General features: G+C 44.2%; 1 protein-coding gene across 1 annotated transcript in view; it reads left to right on the forward strand.

Moving 5' to 3' along the window:
• LOC124606822 (solute carrier family 22 member 7-like) overlaps window positions 1–12,268 on the forward strand; it is a 138,346-nt gene that overhangs the window by 44,697 nt on the left and 81,381 nt on the right. The window contains exon 4 of the mRNA XM_047138891.1: window positions 11,315–11,472. Coding sequence (XP_046994847.1) covers window positions 11,315–11,472 — 158 coding nt within the window. The remainder of the gene's footprint in view (window positions 1–11,314; window positions 11,473–12,268) is intronic.

Raw genomic sequence — 12,268 nt, forward strand, 5'->3', positions numbered from 1 at the left:
GTTTTTTTTTTTTTTGGTCATCAGTCTACTGACTGGTTTGATGCGGCCCGCCACGAATTCCTTTCCTGTGCTAACCTCTTCCTCTCAGAGTAGCACTTGCAACCTACGTCCTCAATTATTTGCTTGACGTATTCCAATCTCTGTGCCCTCTACAGCTCCCTCTAGTACCATGGAAGTCATTCCCTCATGTCTTAGCAGAAGTCCTATCATCCTGTCCCTTCTCCCTTTACACATATTCCTTTCCTCTCCGATTCTGCGTACAACCTCCTCATTCCTTACCTTATTAGTCCACCTAATTTTCAGCATTCGTCCATAGCACCACATCTCAAATGCTTCGATTGTCTTCTGTTCCGGTTTTCCCACAGTCCATGTTTCACTACCATACAATGCTGTACTCCAGACATACATCCTCAGAAATTTCTTCCTCAAATTAAGGACGGTATTTGATATTAGTAGACTTCTCTTGGTCAGAAATGCCTTTTTTGCCATAGCGAGTCTGCTTTTGATGTCCTCCTTGCTCCGTCCGTCATTGGTTATTTTACTGCCTAGGTAGCAGAATTCCTTAACTTCACTGACTTCGTGACCATCAATCCTGATGTTAAGTTTCTCGCTGTTCTCATTTCTACTACTTCTCATTACCTTCGTCTTTCTCCGATTTACTCTCAAACCATACTGTGTACTCATTAGACTGTTCATTCCGTTCATCAGATCATTTAATTCTTCTTCACCTTCACTCAGGATAGCAATATCATCAGCGAATCGTATCATTGATATCCTTTCACCTTGTATTTTAATTCCACTCCTGAACCTTTCTTTTATTTCCATCATTGCTTCCTCGATGTACAGATTGAAGAGTAGGGGCGAAAGGCTACAGCCTTGTCTTACACCCTTCTTAATACGAGCACTTCGTTCTTGATCGTGCACTCTTATTATTCCCACTTGGTTGTTGTACATATTGTATATGACCCGTCTCTCCCTATAGCTTACCCCTACTTTTCTCAGAATCTCGAACAGCTTGCACCATTTTATATTGTCGAACGCTTTTTCCAGGTCGACAAATCCTATGACAGTGTCTTGATTTTTCTTTAGCCTTGCTTCCATTATTAGCCGTAACGTCAGAATTGCCTCTCTCGTCCCTTTACTTTTCCTAAAGCCAAACTGATCGTCACCCAGCGCATTCTCAATTTTCTTTTCCATTCTTCTGTATATTATTCTTGTAAGCAGCTTCGATGCATGAGCTGTTAAGCTGTTTGTGCGATAATTCTCGCACTTGACAGCTCTTGCCGTCTTCGTAATTGTGTGGATGATGCTTTTCCGAAAGTCAGATGGTATATCGCCAGACTCATATATTCTACACACTAACGTGAATAGTCGTTTTGTTGCCACTTCCCCCAATGATTTTAGAAATTCTGATGATATGTTATCTATCCCTTCTACCTTATTTGACCGTAAGTCCTCCAAAGCTCTTTTAAATTCAGATTCTAATACTGGATCACCTACCTCTTCTAAATCGACTCCTGCTTCTTCTTCTATCACATCAGACAAATCTTCACCCTCATAGAGGCTTTCAATGTATTCTTTCCACCTATCTGCTCTCTCCTCTGCATTTAACAGTGGAATTCCCGTTGCACTCTTAATGTTACCACCATTGCTTTTAATGTCACCAAAGGTTGTTTTGACTTTCCTGTATGCTTAGTCTGTCCTTCCGACAATCATATCTTTTTCGCTGTCTTCACATTTTTCCTGCAGCCATTTCGTCTTAGCTTCCCTGCACTTCCTATTTATTTCATTCCTCAGCGACTTGTATTTCTGTATTCCTGATTTTGCCGGAACATGTTTGTACTTGCTCCTTTCATCAATCAACTGAAGTATTTCTTCTGTTACCCATGGTTTCTTCGCAGCTACCTTATTTGTACCTATGTTTTCCTTCCCAACTTCTGTGATGGCCCTTTTTAGAGATGTCCATTCCTCTTCAACTGTACTGCCTACTGCGCTATTCCTTATTGCTGTATCTATAGCGTTAGAGAACTTCAAACGTATCTCGTCATTCCTTAGTATTTCCGTATCCCACTTCATTGCGTATTGATTCTTCCTGACTAATGTCTTGAACTTCAGCCTACTCTTCATCACTACTATATTGTGATCTGAGTCTATATCTGCTCCTGGGTACGCCTTACAATCCAGTATCTGATTTCGGAATCTCTGTCTGACCATGACGTAATCTAATTGAAATCTTCCCGTATCTCCCGGCCTTTTCCAAGTATACCTCCTCCTCTTGTGATTCTTGAACAGGGTATTCGCTATTACTAGCTGAAACTTGTTACAGAACTCAGTTAACCTTTCTCCTCTTTCATTTCTTGTCCCAAGCCCATATTCTCCTGTAATCTTTTCTTCTACTCCCTCACCTACAACTGCATTCCAGCCGCCCATTACTATTAGATTTTCGTCCCCCTTAACATTCTGCATTACCCTTTCAATATCCTCATACAATATCTCTATCTGTTCATCTTCAGCTTGCGACGTCGGCATGTATACCTGAACTATCATTGTCGGTGTTGGTCTGCTGTCGATTCTGATTAGAACAACCCAGTCACTGAACTGTTCACAGTAACACACCCTCTGCCCTACCTTCCTATTCATAACGAATCCTACACCTGTTATACCATTTTCTGCTGCTGTTGATATTACCCGATACTCATCTGACCAGAAATCCTTGTCTTCCTTCCACTTCACTTCACTGACCCCTACTATATCTAGATTGAGCCTTTGCATTTCCCTTTTCAGATTTTCTAGTTTCCCTACCACATTCAAGCTTCTGACATTCCACGCCCCGACTCGTAGAACGTTATCCTTTCGTTGATTATTCAATCTTTTTCTCATGGTAACCTCCCCCTTGGCAGTCCCCTCCCAGAGATCCGAATGGGGGACTATTCCGGAATCTTTTGCCAATGGAGAGATCATCATGACACTTCTTCAATTACAGGCCACATGTCCTGTGGATACACATTACGTGTCTTTAATGCAATGGTTTCCATTGCCTTCTGCATCCTCATGTCGTTGATCATTGCCGATTCTTCCGCCTTTAGGGGCAATTTCCCACCCCTAGGACAAGAGAGTGCCCTGAACCTCTATCCGCTCCTCCACCCTCTTTGACAAGGCCGTTGGCAGAATGAGGCTGACTTCTTATGCCGGAAGTCTTCGGCTGCCAATGCCGATTATTTATCAAAATTTAGGCAGTGGTAGGGATCGAACCCGGAACCGAAGACGTTTTGATTATAAATCAAAGACGCTACCCCTAGACCACGGGTCCCTTCCATTTTTGTGTTATGTTCCGGGTTTCCTGTAGTGACCATTGTGCTCCGGTACAGATAACAGGTGCATCACAGCGTGCAAGTTACGATGGCGGATCAAATGAAAACCTTAATATTTTTTTAAATATTATTTATTGTGCAGAAGTGGTACAAAGTTGTATCACTTTTCAACATGATCTCCCCCACGCTCAATGCAAGTCCTCCAGCGCTTACAAAGTGCATAACTTCCTTTAGAAAAAAATTCTTTTGGTAGTCTGCGCAACCACTCATGTACCGCGTGGCGTACCTCTTCATCAGAACGGAACTTCTTTCCCCCCATTGCGTCAATCAGTGTCACTCGGCGGTCTTCCTTCACTATGGCTTCAACTGCTGCAATATCCTGTGGAGTCACAACTCGTTGTGCCTGACCTGGACGAGGAGTATCTTCCACTGAAGTCACACCATTTGCGAACTTCCTACTCCATTTGTAGAATTGCTGCTGTGACAAACATGCATTACTGTAGCGAACCTTCATTCGTCGATGAATTTCAATAGGTTTCACACCTTCACTACGCAGAAACCGAATAACAGAACGCTGTTCTTCCCTGGTGCAAGTCGCAAGGGGGGCGGCCATCTTTATCGTGATACTGTGACGGTATGTGAGCATCTGCACTATGCTGCCACCTCCAGGCCAATCTGCACGCTGTTTGTAACACGCTTACCAACTTACAGGATAACGGCGTGAAATTTTCGATTTGTTATTACAAATTTAAGGTTTTCATTTGACTCACCCTCGTATATGAAGCGACATCTAGAAATGTAACTTCCTGGCAGATTAAAACTGTGTGCCCGACCGAGACTCGATCTCGGGACCTTTGCCTTTCGCGGGCAAGTGCTCTACCATCTCAGCTACCGAAGCACGACTCACGTCCGGTACTCACAGCTTTACTTCTGCCAGTACCTTGTCAAGTTTGGAAGGTAGGAGACGAGGTACTGGCAGAAGTAAAACTGTGAGTACCGGGCGTGAGTCGTGCTTCGGTAGCTGAGATGGTAGAGCACTTGCCCACGAAAGGCAAAGGTCCCGAGTTTGAGTCTCGCTCGGGCACACACTTTTAATCTGCCAGGAAGTTTCATATCAGCGCACACTCCGCTGCAGAGTGAAAATCTCATTCTGGAATCTAGAAATGTACTCCAAAGTTCCATGGTCAGGAAGGAGCAAGAATCTCGTGCGCAGAACGCCTAAATTGCGTACAGATTCATTGCGATATTCTGGCGGTGTATGGACTACAAGCAATGTCGCTTTCTGCAGCAGTGAAATGACGATAAAAATTTGGCCATGGCCGAACAGACGTGCGTTATGCTGACCAGGAAGTCAAGATCTCGCACAATACCATTTCCATCTTTTCAGCAAGCTGAAAGGATTCCTGGGGGAAACAGACCTTTCAAGTGTGAGAACGTTCACCAGCGGTTCTAGAATGACTTCGTGAACAAGGAGCGGATTTCTGTCGTCGAAGAACTGAACGATTGGTAAAATGTTCCGGTTGTTATTTGCAGAGATTTAGTGACAATGTTGAAGAATACTGTCATTTATCTGACTCGCTTCGGAGTGTAGTGTAGCATTCAATGAAAGCTACTTGATCTGCGATAATAATGTGTAACACACGTTTTGGAGCCCCTTGTATATATACTGACTTGACACGCACAGATGACAGTAGCATCGCGTATGCAAGGTTTAAAAGGGCAGTACTTTGGTGGAGCTGTCATTTGTTCTCAAGTGATTGTGTGAAAAGTTGTCCGACGTGATTATGGCCTCACGGCGGGAATTAATAGACTTTAAAACAGGAATGGAAGTTGGAGACAGACACTTGGGTCACTCCATTACGGAAATCGTTAGGGAATACAATATTCCAAGATGCACAGTGCCATGAGTGCGCCGAGATACCTAATTTCTGACATCATCTCTCAACAAGAATAACACAGTGGCCGACGTCCTTCACTTAATGACCGAGAGAAGCGGTGTTTGTGTAGAGTTGCCAGTGCTAAAAGACAAGCAACACTGCGTGAAATAACCACAGAAATCAATGTGGGGCGCACGACGAAAGTATCCATTGAGACAGTGCGGTGAAATCAGGCAATAATCGGCTAAGGCTGTGTCCTACGTGAGCGACAGAGGCGAGCGACTTCTGGATACGCGACACTCCAGCGACAAGCAGTAACGTCGGGCGACAACCTTGGGTGTCCTGCGTGCGAGCGACCATGTCGCGCTACAAGATGGCTGCTTAGAGCCAACCAGCTGTTTCTATAAAACGGCGTCCCTAAACTGCGGAATACTGCAGCTGGAGAGTAAGGCTACAGAATTAGGTATGCTTAAGAAAATAAAGTGAAAAGGAATGCTGTGCATGAAATTTACAAATAGAGGAATCTCCATGGAGAATTTCGTAAGTATCGTCAACTACGAAGATCGCCAGACAAGTTCTTCGAATACACGTGAATGAGCAGAGGAGCATTTGACTACTCATCAATAAATTAAATATGAATGTTTTTTTTTTTTACATGATCAACACCTTTTAACAGCCAATAAATGCGGACGAATGGCTATTACATGATTAACTACACTAAATTCCAACATAAGTACACAGATTGACACCAGTTAACAACAGCTAGCTGTAGGGGTAGCGTAGACAGTTCATAATCACATGTGAGGAAAAGGTTCTGGGTTCGATACCTGGACGTTTTTATATTTTTACTGATTCAGTTACGATTTTGTGTACTATGTTTTATGTAAACTGTTTACACTGCATCGCTAAGAATATTTTTAAGGTCTTGCCAAAGAACTTATCTTCACACCTACACCAGTTTATCACACACTTTTAATTCCTAATAAATTACAATGAACCATGAAATTTTAAAGATATTTGATGTTGCGAACGTAATTCATCAGCAGTCAGTGTTAAGGCCAAGCGTTTCAACTACACTAAATAGTTTGTAAAAGTATAGCTTACAAAGTTTTTGAAAAGAAAGTCAAACGTTTTGTGTAATGATTTGTCTAAAAGTATGAAATAAAAAATATTAGAGAAACGTTTGGAGCACCTTGTCTTCTGTTCATGATTTCGAGCATCATTCAAAGGCACGTAGAACGTTTCTCTGACCTAGGCCTGCTTATTTCTTTTACATAAATCATTTCATAAAATATCTGACTGATTACTTCCACTTTTGAATTTCAAGTTTTATTCAGAAAGCATGATCTTACTGACTCCTCGTTTGCCTTCCTAACGTACTTGATTCGAAGGAAGTCTTTTAGACATTTTAATACCGCCCCAATGTGTCTTTTTATGTGCAAAATAGCTAGGTCTTGAACAGATGTCATTTTTGACACTTCATTTATAGTAGCTTTTCGTGAAAGATTTCAATTTTTCCTCAGCTTATTAATTAAGTCTTCGTTCATTACCCTCATTATATTCAAGCAGTTAAATATTTTCATGCCAAACTAGACCTCATGCTGGTCACTTTGATACCCCGTTTACCTGTTTCACTCTCTTTGTTTGGCTATGAAAATTTGGACAAAACCTCATGGTGTAAGTTATAGGGAGTCTTGTTTTAGCTCTGCTCACGCGTTTACAAAAACGTATTGAGTGTTAATCATATGATAAAATAGTCCTTTCTGCGTGCTGCCATTTCCAGAATTTGTCGTTTCGATATCTTGGACCTTTTATGAGATACGTCGATTTTTACAACCATTAGATTCCCAAAGCGCAGGAAACCAGGGATATAACAACCAATATCTCAAGAATGAAAAGAGGTATCATTGCGGTCTCAACTTTAAACACAATTGAGATGTATTGGTTACATTTCATATGCGATAATGTATGGCCTTAAATGAACTATACGGAAAGTCTACACAATGTGATTCTTACCTCTGCAAATTCTTAAAAATTACGTGCAGCCATGTACTCAATTTCGTGCAGAACATGTAACTATGACGAATAACGAAAATAGATTCTGACCTTTATCATTTAAGGATATCAAGCTATAGGTTGCGGAAGAATCAGAGTTTTTCACCGAATAGTTTTCTTAAAATCGGATGATAAGTAATTCATAGCTGCCGTCGCGTCCGCTCGACTGCTTTGCCAAGAAGACACGTGCCTATCGCTCTGTGTTGCGCGTGCTGCAGTGACAAGATTCAAACACGTTTGAATTCAAATGTCACCAGTTGCAGCGGGAGACAGGCAGCGACACAGATGTTGCTCACGTAGGCACTTCCGTAACTATACCTGCTGTTGTGTTTCGTCGCCTTAAGCTGTCGCTCGCTGTCGCGTGCTTCTGTCGCTCACGTAGGACAGCCTAAGGCAGCAGACTAGCAATGTGAGAGCCCTTGCTAGCATCACAACATCGCCTCCAGCGCCTCTCCTGGGCAGGTGACCATATTGGTTGAACCCTAGACGACTGGAAACCCCTGGCTCGGTCAGATGAGTCCTGATTTGGGGTAGTAAGAGCTGATCGTAGCGGTCGAGTGTGCCCGGACCCTGCGACCCATAGACCCAATTTGTCAACAATGCACTGTGCAAATGGTAGTGGCTCCATGACGTTATAGGCTGTGTTTATATAGAATGGGCTTGGGACCTCTGGTCCAACTGAACCGATCACTGACTGGAAACGGTTATGTTCGTCTACTTGGAGACTATTTGCAGCCATTCGTGTACTTCATGTTCGGAAACAACGATAGAGTTTTTATGGATGGCAATACGTCAGTCGCTGGGAAACAGTTGTCTGTGATTGGCTTGAAGAGCATTCCACACAATTCGAGTGAGTGATTTGTCCACCAAGATCTTACGACATGAATCCCTTCGAACATTTATGGAACATAATAGAGAGGTCAGTGTGCGTACAAGATCCTGCACCAGCAACACAATTCCGTAATTATGGACAGCTATAGAGGCAGCATAGCTCAGTATCTCTGAAGGGGACTTCGAACGACTTGTTGAGCCCATACTGTGTCGAGTTGCACTACTACGCCGGGCTAAAGGAGGTCGGCCACGATATTAGGACGCAAATTGGAGGATACACTGAGATACGTCGCTCACAAAGTACAAACCGTTATGAAGCTGCGCCTGGGAACGAACATCTCGGTGAAGCTGGTCTGCTGTTCGCTTGCTACTGTCGTATCTACGGAAAATGGATGAACGACTGCGAAACCACGAGCAGGCGAGAAGGGATTGAACGTCCATACCTCATTGCGGAACACGAAGGTCGGAAGTTTGCCCATTACGCAGAATGGGCAGCGATCTGTCGCAGATCTGAAGACAGATCATAATGGTGGTGCAGGCACACTTGTTTCTGAGCACACCGTTTACCGCAAGTTGTTGAACCTCCAGCAGACGACCTTGTTGGGTTCCCAAGTTACTCCAAAAATATCCCCAACTTACCGTCCGATGGACGCAGGTCGGTGGAGGCAGTATTATGTTACAGCGGACATTGAACTGGGTTTTCGTCCGTCCTATGGCTCTGTTGAAGGTGCCACTGCAGATGTGGATTGTGTGTTTATTGCTGTGGAAGACCTGTATTCCTTCATCTTTAATGTCTTCCCTGACGGCGGCGACATCTTCCACCACGCTAACTGTCCCGTGTTACAAGGCCAGAATCAAGCTACAGTGGTTTGAGGAGCACGATTGTGAACTCATTTTGATACCTTGGCCACAAAATTAGCACGAGCTCGGTGGAGAATATTTGGTACACTATCGGGCAAATTCATGCCATGCAGAATTGCTGATGTATGCGTTCCAAAGAGTGATAATCATACTATTAAACAGGTGGTCATAGTGCTTTGGGCCATCCCATCAGCGCAACTGCAGATGTTGACTCCATTGTGTGTTCCGTGTGTTTCTTTGAAATGAAATGAAATGTGCGTGTAGCACTGTTGGACGGAGGTCTCATCCCGGGAAGTTGGCCCGCCAGAGTTCATGTACTTTTTTTTTTTTTTCACTCAACTTCCGCGACTCGCACATCACTGATGATGAAATAATTATGAGGGCAACTCACGCGCACCCAGTCCCCAGTGGAGGAAATCCCCGACCTGGCCAGGAATCGACACAGGGCCCGTGATCGAGAGACAGCATCGCGAAGCGCAAGCCCGTGAGCTGCTGACCGTATTGTCGAGGACGGATAGTGAGTAAATCGAATAGACTGACAAAGAAGAGATATTCGCGTTATTTTATCATCAACAGTATCTTGTTTATGAAAAGGGTCACATGCCTCATCCCCTGAACCATTTCAGCTCTTCTTCGTTCTTCACAAACATGTTTTGCCTCATGGATGGCATTTCGTAACTAGGTTTAACACATTCAACTCTGATACCTATCCTCTTCGACAGCGTAGGTGACCTGATGTTTTGGATGTAAACGTAAAGAGACTCACATACATATGTCATTTTATACCCCACCCATTAGAGATCGCCGGCCGCGGTGGTCTCGCGGTTCTAGGCACTCAGTCCGGATCCGCGCGACTGCTACGGTCGCAGGTTCGAATCCTGCCTCGGGCATGGATGTGTGTGATGTCCTTAGGTTAGTTAGGTTTAAGTAGTTCTAAGTTCTAGGGGACTGATGACCACAGATGTTAAGTCCCATAGTGCTCAGAGCCATTTTGAACCATTAGAGATCAGGAAATAGGCTTCGTTTTATGTATATACGTTCGCGTTAGCACTGGTATATTAATGTTGCCAAGAACAAAAAAAAATTCCCCCTCCCCCCACTCTCGAAAAACTTTTATATCATGTCACAAATAAAAATAAAAAAATTAACATCACAACTGCATATTTACTTCATATGCAATGACAAAAAATGATGACTTGTAATTCATATGTAATTTACACACGTTGTTGTACACGAAGTCAGACTCTGCAGTCTTTGTATGACATTCTGGTTTCTTTCGTTATCCGCTTCCCAGACTCTTTCTTTCCTTTGCCAAAGCGACTTTTAAAGTAGTACGTGGCGTTTCCTTTGTTGTTCTGGAAGAAGATGACCAAAATTTCTATCCAGGCTAGAGGCTGCTGTTGGTTCCAGTGATCGAATGTCTGCTCCCGCAGCTAACAAGTCCATACTAACTTCCTTTTTACAAGTTCCACTAGAGGTACCTTCTGCTTGGTGACATCCGTGTACAAAATAAAAGCATTCACAGTAGACGTTAGGGAAACGGGAAAGAAGGGTTTTTTCGCCACTTCATTGTGCTTCTCGCAACTGGGTAGTAGCTGTAAATCTGGTTGACACAGTTTATACCAGTCTTGTCTATGTTAGATTACGATGATGTTTGGCTCTAGTGTTCTTACACTTTTCCAAAAATAAAAAGAAGGGAAAAGGCAGAAACTTTAGCTTCCTTGCTTTCAAGCTCGTTGGAAGACATTTCTGTTCTTCATTTCTTCACGAGAGTTTACATGCATACTTATGTCGGCTGCATCAAGAAGGCAAAATACGAACTGCCACAGCTATCATAAGTCGAAAGTCTTGGAGCACATGGGAAAGCACATTCCAGCAAATGTAAAAGCTGCGCGCCGGCCGCTGTGACCGAGAGGTTCTAGGCGCTTCAGTCCGGCACCGCGCTGCTGCTACGGTCGCAGGTTCGAATCCTGCGTCGGGCATGGATGTGTGTGATGTCCTTAGGTCAGTTAGGTTTAAGTAGTTCTATGTGTAGGGGACTGATGATCTCAGATGTTAAGCCCCATAGTGCTCAGAGCCATTTGAACCATTTGAAAAGCTGCGCCCTTACGGGATACGGGCGCCGTCCACACGGACGACACACACGCGCCCCTTTGGCATATGGGATTAGAGCCGAAAGTGTTGACAGTCACTCATAAACAGTCTAAGGTCTCGGCTACTCCATTTTCTGCTATTTTCTGTCCCAACTACAAAGCCCATCAACAAATAAATGGAGTATTTCGTTTAATAAGTGGCAGCGCATAATCGTGGGAGTGTATCTGCTAGCTGGACTGCCCAGGACCTCGACACACGGGTTGAGCTGACTCTTGCTGCCGACAGGTACGGCAGACGCCCCCAGCAGCTGCTGTGCCTGTCAGCCCACGTGGTCAGCAGAGTGCTGGTCGTCCTCGCTCCACACGTGCTGCCGCTCTTCATCCTGGCAGCATCCCTCGTGTCAGCCGCAACTGGGCCCATGGTGGAATCGGTCTTGTCTGTTGGTGAGTGTTAGAAAAAGCTGAGTAACTTTCGCAGCAACCTGAGCAGTACCGGGAAACCTTTATAAAAATTGGGGCATTGTACTCACTCCAGAAACTGGGAGAAGCTCTGTATGAACTTCAAATGCCTGAGCAAAAAAATGCAACACTCTCAAGGTCTACGTTCAGCGCAACTATGGTATAATTTGTGCGTACTAATGGGGTGTAGTATTAGTGAGTCATCTGTCACGGTATTCGACAATCAGATAGTGCTGAGTTTTGGCTCTGCAGGCAGTAACTGTGTTCAGTTTACAGCTGAGTAGTGTTCGCAACCTTCTTCATACGGCATAACCACACTCCACCAACGAGTACGTACTCCTTTTGAACGGCTTCAGCCAATTGAACAGTGTCTCATTTTCAGGATGTGGGAAGCTGGATGGACGTATACATGTACTGCTGGACACTATGGGTACAATGTGCCTATGGTGTGTGGATGTTTTCAACAGTGGTCTGGGCAACATTCCCCCACCTGTAGACCGGGTTTTGTACATCTGCACAGGACAGACACATGACAAAATAGACGCATTACGCGAGTTGTGGTGCAAAAATGTTCAAATGTGTGTGAATTCCTAAGGGACCAAACTGCTGAGGTCATCGGTCCCTAGACTTGCACACTACTTCAAACTAACTTATGGTAAGAACAACACACACACTCATGCCCGAGGGAGGACTCGAACCTCCGGCAGGAGGGAGCTGCAGTGCACAACCGAACATCATCGAGGGCTGAAATCCAGACACATGTTGCAATGGTGTCTCCTGA

This window comes from Schistocerca americana, chromosome 3, assembly GCF_021461395.2.
Source record: "Schistocerca americana isolate TAMUIC-IGC-003095 chromosome 3, iqSchAmer2.1, whole genome shotgun sequence".
In the NCBI taxonomy this organism is placed as follows: domain Eukaryota; kingdom Metazoa; phylum Arthropoda; class Insecta; order Orthoptera; family Acrididae; genus Schistocerca; species Schistocerca americana.